At 43.5% G+C, this 17,279-nt stretch overlaps 1 protein-coding gene and 1 long non-coding RNA gene across 3 annotated transcripts in view; one reads left to right on the top strand and one right to left on the bottom strand.

The window, feature by feature from the left end:
- The window catches only part of LOC121032890 (uncharacterized), a 253,659-nt gene that overhangs the window by 185,978 nt on the left and 50,402 nt on the right, over positions 1–17,279 (bottom strand). The gene's annotated exons all lie outside the window — the stretch shown is intronic.
- Positions 390–8,859, top strand: ST8SIA3 (ST8 alpha-N-acetyl-neuraminide alpha-2,8-sialyltransferase 3). 2 transcript variants are annotated; one of them, XM_040478717.1, is made up of 4 exons: positions 390–980; positions 2,380–2,502; positions 4,947–5,504; positions 8,010–8,859. In XM_040478717.1, exons 1-4 carry the CDS (start codon positions 802–804, stop codon positions 8,290–8,292), a joined length of 1,143 nt encoding a protein of 380 aa, XP_040334651.1. In that variant the 5' UTR covers positions 390–801; the 3' UTR covers positions 8,293–8,859. The 2 variants fall into 2 exon arrangements, with proteins under 2 accessions (XP_040334651.1, XP_040334652.1); XM_040478718.1 differs by having other exon boundaries at positions 878–980; positions 2,337–2,502.

The following is a 17,279-nucleotide window of genomic DNA, read 5'->3' as shown; positions in this document are numbered from 1 at the left end:
GGGGCGCTGGGGTGCTAGGACGCATGCTACCCCGTGGGGCTCAGGGTGGTGCCTCAGTGGTGAGGAGAGAAGCTTTTAAATGTCTATCTTCCTAAAACTACTCTCCCTGCATCTAGGAGAAGCACGCAGTTGGTGTGTAACCTCCAAGGCAGCAAATCCAGTTGGTTATCACCCTATCCTGCATCATATTTATAAAGTAACGAACGGTCCGTTTAACCAAGTTTGGGCTTCTGTGTCGCCCCAGCCACCTCCCCGCGCGAACCCTCAGCCGGGAAGCCCACTGACGTGGGCGGCAGCCTTCCAGCCTCGATTCCCCTCCCTCTGCCACCCCTCTTTCCCCCTCCCCTCTCCGGCCCCTCCCCCCGCTTATTTGGGAGATTAGAGTTCATTAATTAAATCCTGTGCTTAGATCGAACTGTAACGTTATTCCAATCACATTTATCTTACAGGCGGCGGAGGAGATGGCAGCCTAGCTGGAAACGCGCGGGGGAGCCTCAGCCGGCGGCCGGGGACGCACAGCGCGGCGCGTTCCATCGCCACGCCGCCGCGCAGGCCCTCCATCTTCCTGCCCAGCCTCCTGGCCCCGCTCGGCCCTGCCTTGGGGGTCGGCTTCTCTCTGGGGCTCCTGCCCTTCCCCACCTCCCGGGCCTCCGCGGCTCCCCTGCCCGGTCCCCCTCCCCCGCCACACACGCTGACACGCGCGGGCGAACACACACACACTCACACACTGACACGCCAGCGAGCTGCTGGCCGCTCAATGGACCGATTTCCCTGCTTCCCTTGATCCCAGCCCAGCCCGGGATGAGAAATTGCAAAATGGCCCGGGTCGCCAGTGTGCTGGGACTGGTCATGCTCAGCGTCGCCCTGCTGATTTTATCGCTCATCAGCTACGTGTCCCTGAAAAAGGAGAACATCTTCACCACTCCCAAGTACGCCAACCCGGGGGCGCCCCGAATGTACATGTTCCACGCGGGATTCCGGTGAGTGCGGGCCTCTCTCTATTGAGCGCCCTCCGGTATCTGGTTTATTGGGGGGGGGCGCGCCCCCACGGGGGTGTTTGGCTTCTCGGAGACACTTTGGGCAAGATGACTGCGTGGTCCTTCCACTCCTCTTTCTGATTCTCCCTTCCCCCTTCCTTTATTTATTTGAACCGAAGCCCCTAAAAGCCGTTGTCCTAATCAATGTGATTGCATTTCTCGTATTCTTCCTCTGCATCCCTTCCCCCATTTCAAAAATGGGGGGAGGGTTTAAGGAGAATGATGATGGAGGGAGAGGCAATGAGTGTGTGTGGGAGGGGGCGGTGAACCGGGAGATGGATGTGCGTGAGGTGAGCGCCTTCCCGGTGCGGCGTCCGCAGACTCCGCGGCCGGGCTCCGGGCGGTCCAGGGCGATTTAATGGCGCAGGCGCCGGACTCCCCGAGCGCTGTGCTCACTCCTCTCCGTCACGCCCCACCCCATCAAATGATGCGCGGGTCTGTTCTGAAGCCCCTGGGGTATTTTACCTCGATCCTTTCCCTACTGCTGCCACCACCGCCCCCCGCCCCCTTTCCGGGATTTCTGCAATTCCTCCGCCCTATGCGGGAAGCGAGCCTCCTAAGGGCCGCCTACCCTCGCCCCTGGTCCAAGTCGCCGCCGGGCGAGAGGGCTGGACAGGGAAGGGGCCAGGCGCAGCTTGGCGCAGCTCCTCGGGAACCCCTGCCTCTACCTGTGACCCTCAGGGCTCTTCCAGGAGGACCTCCCGAGGGCCAGGTGGCAAATACAAACTGCAAGCTGTGGTCCAAGCGGGCCAGAGGTGCGGAACGTAGAGAAGCCCCACCTGGGCAGAAGAGTGGAGCTGCCCTGCGGCCTCCGGGGTCCCCAGTTAGGGGACAGGGAGTGAAATCAGACTCGGCTCGGGAAGTAAGAGGTTAAGGCAGGAGCCACCCCCAGTCTTCCCCTGGGACTCCGGTTTCCTCTGCCCTTTCTCCAAAAATCAATTCACCCGGACAGCCGGGGCGTCGCGGGTCGGAATAGCGGAGGCGCGGCCGCTGTCCGCGGTGCTGACTCCTTGGTCCTCACGGCGCATCTGGCTCCAGCAGTGCGCCGGGCTCCCGCCCTGCTCTCCGCGAGACGGCCATTTTATGGTCTCTCCCGCACCCGGAGGGATGGACAATGGAGGCGGATTTCCCTACTTTTCCTTCTTCCCCCCGGGTGTGTGTGGGAGCAGGGAGTGGGCCAAATGAGAGGGGCTCTGGGGCGGGATGGAGCCAGTGCGTGTGCCAGGTGCACCCCTCACCCCACACGCGCGCGCCGCCCCCAGCCGCCTGGACTTTAATGGCTACGTTGGCTTCCCCCAGCTGAGGCCAGCACGTTTGTCTGTGTACTCATGCTCCTCTCCAGGTCACAATTTGCGCTGAAGTTTCTAGATCCGTCATTTGTGCCCATTACGAATTCTCTGACCCACGAACTCCAAGAGAAACCTTCTAAGTGGACATTTAATCGGACAGCGTTTTTACATCAAAGGTAGGATAGGGGGAAAAGATCCGAAAGGTGTTTTTGAATTCTGGAGTTCAAACAAAACAAAACAAAACAAAATACTCCAAAACAACAAAAATCTATCCCCCACCGGAGGTGTTATTTGCATTGTCTTCTAGGCCTGACTGCACAAAGGCTGATTGGTAACTCTTTTTTATGTATGTAGTGCCCTCTCATAAAAAAAAAAAGGAAAACATCAAGAAGACCAATTTGAATGGGAGGGAAAAAGATATTTCCAATATGCTCCCTAACTGGGGCATAATTGAGCACAATGATTTATAGTTAACATGCATGGGTAACACTGCCAAAGCCATCTACTAAAAAAAAAAAAAAAAAAAAAAAAAAAAAAACAATTGCATAAAGACCATCTAATAATGCATTTTCATTCTCCACTGAGAAAAATGTTTAAAAATGAAATAAAATAGAATTGTCTCACACTGAAACACACAGAAAATACTATAATCTGCCTTTATCAATTACTAGTCAAAATCTTGGCCCAAATATATGCAGGTATTTAAGTATGGTTTTGTTCTGGTTTTGCCTATTTGTTTTCATTAAACCTTTACAGCCCTTAATACATTGTAAAAGCTACCCCACATCATTTTTACAGGTTGTTGTCTTGTTACAGCCTGGTTTATACATGAGGGAGTTTGTGTGTGTGTGTGTGTGTGTGTGTGTGTGTGTGTGTGTGTGTGCGTGAGGTGGGGAAGAAGGATGAGATTTATTCAAATTTATTATCCTGAGTGATTCTGGTCTACTCTTAGCAACCCCTGATAAGTCATTACTCCTTCCTTTTTGGTGGGATTATTATGCTACTAAATGGAATGTGAGCCATCTAGTGTATTCATTAGGGGTGTGAATATTTATTTTACAAATGATCATTTTACCACTCATTTAGGGAGCTGTGTTTTGTCATAGCATTTCTAGTTACTGCACCCTTTTTTATTTTGAGTGACAGAATTAAAACCAATTCAGTAGATATCTATGGTGTCATGAAAAGCTGATATAGTCATGTGATTATGAATAAAAATTTTAAAACACTGTTCAATTAGAAATTAGTTCAATGTCAATAATTGATAAATTCTAAACCAGAAAACTATTGGGTTTTTAGTCCAATATTAATTTTATAGACAAACCAGAAAACTTTCATGGTAGAACACATTATACCTTTCCCAAGACATATTTCTAACATAGTAAAAATTATCTTCCCACACTGGGCCATGTGACCCAAATGACGAGTGAGAACAATATTTCCTTCTCAAAACTTCCCTCCTTTCAATCCACTTATTAGGTAAACTTTAATTAATTTTCCCAGTATCATTTTAAATTTACTTTACCTTTATAACAGGTAAAGACTAGCTTGTAAAGAACAGTATGGGTAACTCTGGAAATTTTAGATTAAAGCATTCAGTTTATGTTGCTTTATATTTTGACAAATGAAGTGTTTTTTTAGATAAAATTCCAGTTAAAGTGATGATATGCAAAGCATTTAGTTTCAATCCTATTTTTTTAAGCAAAAGACATAGGAAATTTACAATGTGATTTCTTAGAATTAGAGAATCTAGTAGCAAAGTAACATGTTACTGTTCTCTCATAAATATTTTAAATAGCTGAAACTCTAAGAGGAAATACTTCATTTTACTTAAAGCTCAACATGAGAGCAACCTGAAATTAATGCTAAGTATCACCCTTGCCTTGTTTATCCTCTAATTCTTAGAATGTACACACATTTTCAGGATTCACGATAGCCTCTTTTTCTAAGGATTAAGTTCTTCCAACTAAATTGTGTTTCTATATAATCAAGTATAAAAATATTCCTGTTTCATTATTCAAAGGACCTTAATGAGATTATCATCTCATTTCTATTAAATATGCAACTACATTCACTATTGTTACCATTTCCATATTTCAATAATAGATAGTATTATACTGACTCGTATCTATTTGGCTCTTATTTGGATACCAGTGATATTTGATATTCCTTGAACGCTGCAGTCCAATAGCAAACAAACAGTACCTGGTTACAAACTCTAAGTCACCAATGTTTGTGAATTAATGTGAGCTCTTTGGAGCCTGTGTAAATTGTCTCCCTGTATTTTCTGACATAGTTTGACCTCCTATGATCATGCCTCCTCCTTGATCAAATACACTTCTCACATAGAGCAGAAAACCAAAGAATGCCAGCTAAAACTGTAAGTGACAACATTTATAAGCCTTGAAGGATTACATCCAGAACTTGATTGGGAAATTAACACCTCTGTAGATTCTGAAGCAGTCTTTCCCGCAATGACCGCAATTATTATGAATGTATAATCTTTCTTAGATACAATGGGCCTACGATTCTTGTCTGAATGAAATGGCAGCATAAGACATAAGATGGAAAATCAATTCTTTTGAATGGGATGCATTTAATGAATTTCTTTTCATTTTAGGCAAGAAATTCTTCAGCATGTCGATGTAATAAAAAATTTTTCTTTGACCAAGAATAGTGTTCGGATCGGACAACTGATGCACTATGATTATTCCAGCCATAAATATGTTTTCTCTATTAGCAATAACTTCCGATCACTGCTTCCAGATGTGTCACCCATTGTGAATAAGCATTTTAATATTTGTGCTGTGGTTGGAAATAGTGGGATCCTGACAGGGAGCCGGTGTGGACAAGAAATAGATAAGTCAGATTTTGTTTTCCGTTGCAATTTTGCCCCTACGGAGGCTTTCCAAAGAGATGTTGGAAGGAAAACCAACCTTACCACCTTCAACCCCAGCATTCTGGAAAAATATTACAACAATCTTTTGACCATTCAGGACCGTAACAACTTTTTCCTGAGTTTAAAAAAGCTCGATGGGGCCATTCTTTGGATCCCTGCATTTTTCTTCCACACTTCAGCAACTGTTACCAGGACATTAGTTGACTTTTTTGTTGAACACAGAGGTCAGTTAAAGGTCCAATTGGCTTGGCCTGGAAATATAATGCAACATGTCAACAGGTGTGTATATTTTATTGCCTTTAAGTCTTACCCCACCAGATGGCAAATCAATATTGTAATCTCTTGGGGGTGGGAGGTATCTGATTAGTTACTTGTTGTGGTTAGCTTAGAACTTTGAGGCAAACTCTTATGTTTTTGTAATGAAAGAATGAATCATTCTCAGTAAGAAGTTCAATCTCCTACTCTCTACTTCCAGCTGGTAACAAAGTGCTATATGGGGGAGGGGGGACTGGTGTTTCGTCAGTCTGCCCTCTCTAATCCCTGTCCCCTCCCTTGGCGGTAAGCGTAACAGGCAGTCATGGAAATCATCAAAAATCAAGAATTGTCTTTAATGGAGAGCTATGTCCCAATCATGCCTATGGCTGAATCAGACAAACCAAGTCAAGATGCAATTGACTTAAAGTGTTCCTTTTGATTTTATATGTGGGTGTTTTGTCAATGTCCAAGATTAGAAAACCACTTAAGGAAAGCATAAATTGCATAATTGGCCTTTAAAATTTGGGATTTCAGTGCCAAAACATGTGAAAGATATTTTATGAGCTTGCTGTTATCCCTCATAATTTGATAGAGAGATTGATCAGAAATGCAATATTTTTGTCTAGTCTGTTGAGTCTTAATGCTGGCTGTACATTAGAATCACCTGGAGAACTTTTAAAACTACTGTTGCCTGGGCTCTACTTCAAGGGATTCTAATGTGATTTATCTGGCAGGGGGAGGGGAAGGACCCAGTACCTGTTTTTCTTAATAACTCCTAGATGATTCTAATATGCAGTCAAAATTGGGAGCCACTAGTCCAGGGCATTTTATAAAGCAAAATTAGTTGTAGGATTTTTTAAAAATCATCTGAGGAAACTGCCTTAACTCTAATTTCCCCTGAGCAAGTAGCCTCCATGTCCTAACATACTGTCTGGATAGTCCTACAAGTTAAAGTGGGTTCTGGGAGGACAGGTAACCAGAGAATTCTAAAGACGTTTATCCCATAGTATATTATTCCCATCCTGTAGTCCTCTGAAGTCTACCAAACTTAATGTTTGTTTAGGTTACCTCTGATAGAAGGAGGAATCATCATCTAATAAAGTAGTATGTATCTAACAGGTAGGGTGACACCATAATATATAGTCCAAACTGGAGCTCTGTCTTTAAGAGAAAGAGGGTACTATTAATAACAACAGGATGACAAAAACTGAGACTATCCCAGCTTCCCAAGATGTATGGTCATCTTTTCGAGAGGTTAGGTAGCCCAACTCTTGTTTAAAGATGAGTCAACTGAGGTACAAAGAAAAGGAATTATTTACCACCCAATGTCACTGCCCCAAATGGGCAAAATCAGAATTAGAAGCCATGCCTCCCACCAACCTGTCCTCCTGTGGCCTTTTGACCTCATCATTTTGCTCCTGCCTTACTTTACTTAACTTCAGCCATACCAAAGGAATTGTCAGAAGTCATTCTAACTCCTTAGTAAGAAAACCAAGACTAAACTGTTACATTTCAACCGGAATGGGGAAAGGTCTGTGAAGCTTTCAAGTAGTAAAGAAGGAACTATACGTGCTTAGAAGCTTCAGGAAATTGGCCTGTGTGGCCTACCCTGCCCCTAGCTTTTCAGAAAGGCCACGGAGTTAGCCATAATGCTTCACAGCCACTCAGGCTTGAACCAAATACATTGGTTCAATGAAAACTCAAAGGAAATACAGTCCGAGGAAACCTGATTCATAAACAGTTTAACTCTGCCTACACAGCAAATGATACACACACACACACACACACACACACACACACACACACACACTCACTCCCTAGCAGTCTCGAATATTTGGTAGTATAGGTAGGAAGGCTTCAAACTACTGTTTCAATATGGAAGGAAAAACAGCCATAATTTAGCTTTTTTTTAAATTCAGAAAGTGTTTAAATGCTTTTCTTGGGTTCTGGCATGCTAAAGAAGGGAACCCCTAGGAACCCTTAGGTAGAAAACAAAGGAACAGGGAATATGATTTTTTTTTTTTTACAAGAAGCTACAGAAAAATAAGGCCCCACAATCTCTCCAGACCAAAGAAGAAGCATTTAACCAACCTCTAGATTTGGATAAGAAGGTGACACAGGAGCATAGTCATTCCCATTGCTGCTGGCCTTCTGCGGTGTCACCACTGAGTCAGGGCCACCACTCCTTAGCACAGCCAAGAGGCGGGGCTGGTGTCGCGTGATGTATAACCTGTGCGGTCACACAGGAGCTGTGCTCAGGAGGGCTGGCACTTGGTTTAATGCCCTGCTATCACCCTCTGGAAACTCAGTGATTTTTGGAAGAAGGGCCCGCATTTTCGTCCCATAATGGGTCTCACAAATTATGTAGCCGGTCCTGCCCAGAGGTGTTCTAAAAGATAGATTCAAAGCAAATGCTACTTTAAAAAACGCAAATCCATGTACCAATCCACCTCCTGGCCCAGTCATGTTGACCTATTCGCCTGAAACCAACACTGGCTTCTGAATCCACATGTACTTACTGTTCCACAGGTACTGGAAAAACAAACATTTGTCACCCAAACGGCTGAGCACAGGTATTCTCATGTACACCCTTGCGTCAGCGATGTGTGAAGAGATCCACTTGTATGGATTTTGGCCTTTTGGATTTGACCCCAACACAAGGGAAGATCTTCCATACCATTATTATGACAAAAAAGGGACCAAATTTACCACCAAGTGGCAGGAGTCACACCAGCTGCCTGCCGAGTTTCAGCTGCTGTACCGAATGCATGGGGAAGGGCTCACCAAGCTGACTCTGTCACACTGTGCCTAAGACTCTAAACAGAAAGTGCCAAATGGCCATTTGAAAAGTGCCCCAAATCAAACGGAATAGTCTTCAGAATAGAACCCTAGAGAATTCCTTATAAAGACTGTCTGCCGCTTAAAAGGAAAGATCTCTTCTCTCCCTCTTTTTGCACCTGCTCTCTTAAGAGTCTTGGCAAGACAAACGAATTGAAGCCACATGATGTAAACTTGATTGATAAAGGGAATGTTGCATTGGGAACCATGCTGCTAACGAAATGGTCGGAAGTATTTTAGTGTTTGTATTTTGATAATAAACTGCCTCCCATTTTTTTATGAGGACGGGAGCTGTCATTGCTGCAGCTTTGAGATACAGTCCTCATTGTCACAGGCCTCTGGCCAATTTGGGCAGGATTTCAGTTTTGCCTGGGTGGGATCAGACTCTTCAAAATGGAAACAAAAAAACCATTTGCATATCTCATCTCTCACTCTCTCTATTTCTCACTGTTGTTCTCAATCTCTCCCCTACAATCCCTCGCCCCACCACTGTGGAGTTTAATAATTTGCTAGGAATCATATTAAATTAGCTTTGCTTGTATGTGTTGCATCTGTACTTGCTTGATGTGTTCAAGGCTCTGGGTAACTTTGCTGTTTTGTGACAAGCTGACCAAATGATGATGGATCCCCTTGTGACTACCTTTATAAGAAATGCCTCTTACAAAGTTCTCACTAGTCCATGCCGTCATTCGACAGCAGAGTGGTCCCTCTGTGCTGAGTGGCATCTTTCACTATCACAAAGAAAATGAATGTCATGGGTGGCACTGCATCTCTTGACACGAATGCTATTGTGGCAGATCATTCTATCGCCACATCTGTGAGGGCATGCCAGCCTGAGTTTAGTGCGTCCCACAATCCCAACCCAAGAGCTAGTTTGGGCATTCTCTCAGAATATAGAGGCAATGAGTCAGCTTAAGATCCTGGGACACAGAGAGGAAAAGGAGGAAAAATACTTAGAAGTTGTTATGGAATCCCCATATACCCTAGAGCGTTGTAACCATGGTGCCCATTCAGAGACACCTGGTCTTTGAAAGCCAGCAGAGTTGCAGCAAAGTAGAAGACTGGGGGTTGATCAGGACAGGCCCCCGTGGGAATAGTGCTGAGGTGAGGTCATCTTCAGTGTCACTGGGTCCACCAGCACCGCTCAGAACCATTTGTTCTCTTCAAGATAATTGTAGACACTGGATAGTCCCTTTTCCCACTGAAATCAGATCTGTATATCTAAAAATTAAGGATTTCATAAGGAAAAGACATTGGGTAATGGCAAGATTTGATACAAAATAACCCTTGGAATTTAAGCTGTGTAGATCTGCCATGAAGGGATTAGTTGGCCGTTCTGTCTTTTTTTATTATTATTATTTCAGCCTTAGAAGTAGAAATCACATCACTCCCACCCCGGGCTTTTCACTGAGCAGCACTTTGTTCTTCCAATTCGGCCCAAAGTCTGGCCAAGTTGATGTTAAATTTTAATAAGAGTTTCTTTCTTCTTTCCAAATGCCAGTCAAGCACATTTGTAATATATTTGGGTGGGGTAGCTTGTTCTTTTCCAGAAGTCTCATCCTAGACTGCTTGTAATGTTACAAATGCCATTTAGAATAATTGCCGTAGCTCAGTGATCGGCTCACTGTCCCTCTTTGGGAAGGTATAATCAGGCCCCCCATTAAACCGCATACAATAAGAAAAGACGTTGTTTCTTATGCTCATGTGCCTCCTGGTCCTAAAGGGGAGATGTCTGGTTCTAATTGTTTTCAGAAAGCTAATCAGAGCAGCTTACATATATCCAGATACTAACTGGTGAAAGAAAAACCATACAGGCTTGGAGTTGCTGCTAACTGTGGCACATCTTACAATGTTGTACAAATGGCAATCATCCAAAGAGATGGGAAGAAACAGGAATAGATGTTTCAAAATGGGAAACACTGACACAGCTCAATACTTGAAAGACATTAGAGGAGGAGGTAGTAAAAAAAAAAAAAAACCATGTTTTAAATTCACTGGTATAACCTGGTGGGCATCAACACCACCCCATGCTTGTTCCCTGTCACTTTCAAGAGGACAGTGCCACAGTGCTCATGCCGTGCTCTGCGAGGATCACTGCGAGATTGACAACTGACAGGAGTGTCTAGTTGGCTCTTCCTAAGCACTTAGTTCATCTGGTTGCGGCTGAGTGGTATTAATGCCAATATTACATGGGCCAGATCCTGACTCTGGAGTTTTAATCCCAATGTGCCCATTAGATTTCACTAAATATAAATATGTAGACACGTTGAACCAGGGAGGTTAAAAGAGCACAGGACCAGAATCCCTAAAACTGGTTAATTGTTCTATGGTGGACCTTTTATTTTTTTTTTCTTTTTTTTTTTCAACGTTTTATTTTATTTTTGGGACAGAGAGAGACAGAGCATGAACGGGGAAGGGGCAGAGAGAGAGGGAGACCCAGAATCGGAAACAGGCTCCAGGCTCTGAGCCATCAGCCCAGAGCCTGACGCGGGGCTCGAACTCCCGGACCGCGAGATCGTGACCTGGTTGAAGTCGGACGCCTAACCGACTGCGCCACCCAGGCGCCCCATATGGTGGACCTTTTAAAGTAGACCTCATCATAATGCTGTTTTAGGAGTGGGGGTTGTTTTGTCGTTTCAAGTTGAGGAAGACGTTTGACATCTCACACCACTCTCGGCTTCGTCTTAACCTCAGGGTGAAAGGACTTTACCATCCCCCAGTATCGTCTCATCTGTTGCTTTCACAAGAACTCAAAACGGGCTTCTTTCCTAGAATCAGAGGGCTCAGCAGCCAGGCCTATCCCATTTCCGGGCAGGACTTCCTGGAACTGATCCAAAAGGACCACCACCCTTCCCTTTTCTGAAGAAAATCTTAAGCCCTGCCATAGGGTTAACCACAATTCTCATAGCTTATACATTCTTTCTGTACAGCCTATATGCCTCCTATTGGAAAACTTGGACACAAAATTTGGGTAAAGCGTCTATCCCAGTTTCCAGCAGGTAGTAAACACTCACTAAATGGCAGCTTTTACTGTTACTTCTATTGTTAGTTGTGCCCTTGACTTACAGTTGCAGCACAGAGAAATGCAGCCTCTAGCTGATCATACACGATCTCTTTTTGTTTTTGAGGACTGTTTCAAAGGTCAAACCTATGTAACCACTGTCGCGACCAAAAGACTTGGTGGGTCCCCTGAGTCCTGATTAGAAAGGCAGTGGTGTAAGTAACCAGAACTCCCTGGCCTGTGTGGTCAAGAGCAGTGAAATGGGCAGACAGGACTATTGAGTTCCCCCTCCTGATTCAACTCAGATACAAATCCCTGGCTTTTGCACTGCCCTTGCTTTGCTGGTTCTAGGTTAAGTGCATCCTTTTATCAGAACCTTTCATCTTTTAGGATACTCACAGCAGAATCCACCCTCAGCCATTGGAATGAATTTTACCATAAAGCCCTCAAGGCTGTCTACACATGATACCAACACAAATGACCAATTCAGTCGCAGAGGGGAAAAAAAACCCCACAAACATTTAGTGACCTGCTTAATGCCAGTCCCTCAGTTTTGCATTGGCTATTCTGAGAGTCATGTGCAGGGATTGTAAACCAGGGGATTCAGGACTAAAATGTGGTACCAAGAATTCCTCCCACACCCAGAAATCTTTCCCATATTTGATGATTAAAACATTTATGGCTCCTCTGCCTTTGCTTCTGGGTCTCAAGTGTCCTTGACCATTATAAAAGTGCTGTGTGTTTAGTAGTGTTGTGTGCCTAGCAGTGCTGTGACTGCTGTACCATGGTGTCAGGTGACCTTGGTGTCAGGCGTGTGACCATGAGGCTGCCAGCCAGGATATGCAAGGTGAGAGGTCCCTCCAGCCTCCTTGTGTCTGGATCTCCAATTATCCACGAATATGAGCGCCATGACTAACCTAACTTGGTGGGATGCTAAGGAATGGAAGAGCATTTCTTCTGACTTTGGGCTAAGCAGTAATTTTTGGACACTCTCAAACAGCAAAGAAGGGTGGCCTGAGGCCAGAGAAAGCAGGGACAGAACTGTAGAAACATGGGATATTTGAAATGGAAGAACCTTTCAGTTTCTCTAGTCCTAATCCTTGATGTTACAAATGAGAAATGGAGAAGCAGAGAGGCTAAGTGATTTCCCAAGATTGCAAGGATAATGAGTAGAAGCAGTATGACTCCTCATCTCCTCCTTATCAGCATCTAATGAAGATGGGCACAAAAAGAAAGTGATTTTGGTCTGGAGTCCTCATGGCACAGAAAACAAGTAGTCTGTAAAGGAAGAAAATTTATCCCTCTCCCACAAAAAGTATTTATTTGTCAATACAAAACAATAAGGGAGATGGTTGCCTAGGCATACAACAGTCCACGGGTAATATCCTACATTCTCCTTCCCCTAAAATAAGAGAAAACCAACTTGGTAAGTCATGATTCTGGTAAATCACAATTTAGTTACTGATAGTTCAAAGTTGATAGCTGGAATTTTATCCAAGACTCTATTCACTTATAAAACCTTGTTTTAGAAATATGTATGCACAATTTAAAAGCTGAATACTGAGAATAGTTATGTACTTCTTTTTAAAAATCTTTATCAATTTATTTAACCTAAAAAAAAATGGTTCACTCATTGTATTTCTCCATGTATATAGTTTTCAGCTGGGGCCTGTTGAGATAAGGAATACCTTTTGTCAATTCATTCCACATAGTAAGTAATTTCAAGAGCAGACTTTACATTATTGCATTTCGTTCAATATGCTAAGAAGATGTGTAAATAATAGTGAAAAATTTGGGCCGCGTCTTCATGTGCAAAATGACAGACCAGTTTTCTATATAAATCTGCATCTCTAAATTGTTTTCCTCTAATGGTTTAAATGTACCAAGCAAAAGTATCTGTGTAGACTCTACTTCCCCCTGAATACACAGAACTGTCCTTTTGCTTACAAAGAGAGTTGGGGCTGTGTATGTGGCTGAAAAACCCAGATGGAACGTGACAAGTGCCAGAGACTTAGGTGGCCCTGGGCCACCTGACTGATGTGACTGGGCTCTGTGGCCCAATTAATCAAGGCCACAGTTGAATTGATGACAAGGACCAAAATGACTAAATATTGCTTTGCCACATAAATATAACGTTTGAAATGGGAAAACTTTTAGAACATCATTATTGTATTAGAGAGTATTTCTGAAAATCTGTTTTTATTGTGATTATTATTATTGAAGATATGTGTTTTAATAGATGTTTTATCCTCAGTGAAGCCCGTTCTCATGCTGTTAATTACAGCAGAATCATAGGGAAGAGCCTGTCGCAGAAAAGCTGACTCCAATCTAAGATGACAATGGGGTGATGGGGTTAGGACCTGGATTATGCTGCTGATCCACCAGCAAACAAAGCTGGATGATGTGAGGAGCTCTTTAAAACACTCTTCCTCCCCACACCAGACTTTTGACTCAGAATGTGCTGGGATAAGCTAAGCTTACAAAGATTCCCAGGTGATTCTGATGTTGCCAGCATTGGGAAACAAATAACATATAGCCAAGTCACATATACCATTTTGACCAAAGTAGCTGAATGCTTATCACTCCTCATGTAATTAGTAGCCTATCTGTCCCTTAAAGTTATCATAATACCCGGCAATATAGACACAGTCTTAGTGACTCAACTACTCAAGTTGTGTTTTGGCTGAAGTGACCTGTCACTAATTTGTAAGCAAATAGTAACTGGTTAATTTAGTCAGAATGGACGCAAGCCTGAAGATAGAGCGAGGGACATAGCTTTAATATACTTTACCCCAAGGCCAGCTCTTTATATTTCACTTTTTATATTTCAAACTAAGAGGCAGATCTCAGGTCAATCATCTTTACAGATAGACAGACTGAGAAACAGAGAAGTTAAGTGGTTCATTCAGATTCTACTTGGATGTCATTCCCAGAGCCTAAAATATTCCTAAAGGGGTCTGATTTCTCAACCTACAGGTAATTCCCCAAATACAAAGATCCTCAGGCTAAAATGAAACCAATCAAAAAAGGAAATTCAAGAAGTTAAAATTTTAAGACCAACTGAGTATAAAATTCTAAGACCAGCTGAACGGGTTGGCACTGGCTGCCGTGGGCCAGCCTCTGTTGAATAAGGTGATACCATTCTAACGTGGTTTGGGCCAGGCTCATTTTGACAGCTGTGCACATGCAAAGCCTTTAATCATCAGAGATACTAAAGGGCTCCTGTGATTTTTTTTTCCATGGGGCTCAGAGACGATTGTAGCTCTTCAGTGTGCTGCTCAACTTTTAACAACTGGATCTGGAGAAAGTGGGGCCCTGATTTGTAGCATTTGCCAATTTCCATGGTATAAATACTGTCAGCATAGAGTTTCAAGCTACTAACTTGATGTCAACCAGCTGAATATGTAAAAACATGTTTTCAGGAGCCAATACGAGCTGGCTCCAGCACCGCACTGCCTGAACAACTTCTGAGTCAGTGAGTCCCAAATGGGAGAGGCTAGCAGTGGCTTTGGAGAAACTCCCAAGTGCCCCCTCCCCGCAAGGAGGCGTTTCTACTTCGGTTAGATCTACTAATTTTTCGTATATTATTGTGTCCTTGAAGCTAAGGACCCTAAGGTGTTCAAAATATTTCCTAGCCATGTGACTCTTAGGAACCTCTCAACAGACCACTCAGTACTTTTAGAGATAACCAGCCACGGTTTTTCTAATTTCTAAGGATGAATTTCCAGGTAAACATTTTTTAATTTAACTGCCCGTTGAAACCATGTTTGGCTGATCTTTTCTCATATCTTATAGTCCATTACCTGTTTCCCCAGATCTCTAATTTTCCCTGTCCACTTGCTCCTCATTCTTCTGACACAGCATCCAGAAATCAGCACTTGCACGGAAGCAAGGGAAGAACAGACATCTAGTAAGCTTACCTAGACCTACCACCCTTAGAGAGTCTCCTTTCTTCAAGTGTCTCTACCCCAGTAGGGGACACCTGCTAAGCCTCATGCCCAAGGCTTGAGTATGCATTCGGCTGGGCTTTCTTTGCCCTCAAAATGTTTCTGACTGGCTGTAAACAGCACAAATAAGAACACCACTGGGCAAACTTTGTAGAGGAAGGCATCATGTGATGCCTTGCCCTTAGCTATGCTAGTGTAAGGCGGGACCCGGAAAAAACCTACCAAATCAAACATTTGGCCACTACCATCCCCTGGGCATTGAGAAGTAGTTGTACTATAAACTTCCTTCTTCTTCCTACTGGTTGTAAGGGAATTTCCTACTTACAGAGTGTTTAGAAATCAAATACTCTGGTGAGCCACAGAACAAGCTTTGTTTGCAAATTAAAGGTTTTCCTGTTCTTAGGTGAATTTGATTAAATCCTTTGGAAGTCAGTGCTGGAAAAATAATGTATTTAATTCCTCAAACATAGTAAGTGGACATAGGCTTTTATTCTGTATGTAGTAAATCAAAGCTAGATTATAAAGGACAAAATCTAGTTTCCTTGCTGTCGTAAAATATCCTACAGGGTCTATAACATGTTTCTAGACTGTAAATGTTTGAAACTCAACTTGAACATTGTCTATCTTATGTTTAAAAGGCCAGGGTATCCCTCTGTTTTCTGTGCTCCTTAACAGCCATTGAAATGAGCTTGCTTCTCTATACTGAATAAGCTACATCTTGTTTTAAATGGATCAGGTCCATGTTCAGATGTTTTTCTGTATTCAAAACAAATTGCATGTAGCCTGGGCACAAAATACACCTTCATCCCCTGGCTCTTCTCTGGACACCAAAGAGATAAGGCCATAGCTACAAGCAGAAGGGAGTTGACAGAAGGCCCCATCTTATTATGAACAGTTCACAGTAAAACCAGCCTTGAGGAATGAGTCACTCCCAAAATATATTTAGCCAGGGAAATAGGTTAGAAAAATGGGTAGATGATGGGAGAGAGGTTTGTTCAATGTGTAGAAGTGGAATAAAGTCATGGAAATACTTACAAAAAGGAAAGGGAAGTTTCCCTCTGATATCTGGAATCTAGACCATTTTGCAAGACTTAGAATAATTGGTCTCCATGTCTAAACACTCTTTAACCATGTTTTGAAATCCAGGTCTCAGCCCTTATTATACAGAAAATCAGCCTTACAGCCAAGAGCCCTGGGAGGGGGTTATTGATGAGTTGAGATCCAATCACCAAGCATCAGCAATTAGCGCTGAAATTCTCCAAGGACACAAAACAAAAATATTGAAACATCACAATGCAGCATCGTTTGTTCACATAGGAGAATCAACTACATGCCTAGCAGAACTTCACAGATCTAGACACTATCTCAGGTCTAGATTCCAGATCAACATCTTCAACGTGGAGATGAGACAGCTGATGGTCAGAGAGTAGGAAGCAACTTATCTGCCCAGCTAGTTAAAAGCAATCAGAGTCAGGGTCTCCCAAACCATGGATTCTACTACAGCACACCATGCTGCCTCCACTCTGTAGGGGGGAGGCTGACAATCCACTGTAAAGCATAAATCAGAAGTCAAGACGAAAGAATGTTTGCGATATCTTCTCTCACTTAACCTACTTGGTTTCACCACTTCATTTTAGCCTCATTTTAAAGAATGCTACACCAATGTAGAATGAACAACCAAGCTCTTTTCAGAGTAATGATGAAACCGAAAGGTCAAAGGTGGGAGAACAGTGAATGTAAGTTATTAACGAAATGAGCAAGAAGCATGTGTCAGGGAAAATCAATGCTTCTTCCATTGTCATAAACACGGAGCCCTCCCCTCACACACTTGATGCATTTGTTTTGGAAAATGCCATCTTACGCTGAGACACTGGCATTGAAGACTTCACTCCTTCTCACCTACATCAGAAGTACTCTCACTCTTCGGGAGAAGCCGTGGCCCTTAGGATCAGACTCACATCTCCTGTGACAGGCAGCCTCAGCTGCCCTCAGAAACAAGCTGCCATACTGACA

The sequence above is a fragment of the Herpailurus yagouaroundi genome, unplaced genomic scaffold (assembly GCF_014898765.1).
Source record: "Herpailurus yagouaroundi ecotype Mexico unplaced genomic scaffold, PumYag 142, whole genome shotgun sequence".
Classification (NCBI taxonomy): domain Eukaryota; kingdom Metazoa; phylum Chordata; class Mammalia; order Carnivora; family Felidae; genus Herpailurus; species Herpailurus yagouaroundi.
This window is presented reverse-complemented; position numbering and strand designations above follow the sequence as displayed.

What these genes read in the sequence shown, in the direction of transcription:
- ST8SIA3 (XM_040478717.1), top strand. Translation starts at nt 802, where the DNA reads ATGAGAAATTGCAAAATGGCCCGGGTCGCCAGTGTGCTGGGACTGGTC. An exon ending in ATGTTCCACGCGGGATTCCG is followed by an intron (nt 981 to 2,379) that starts GTGAGTGCGGGC and finishes GCTCCTCTCCAG; the next exon opens with GTCACAATTTGCGCTGAAGT. An exon ending in ATAATGCAACATGTCAACAG is followed by an intron (nt 5,505 to 8,009) that starts GTGTGTATATTT and finishes ACTGTTCCACAG; the next exon opens with GTACTGGAAAAACAAACATT.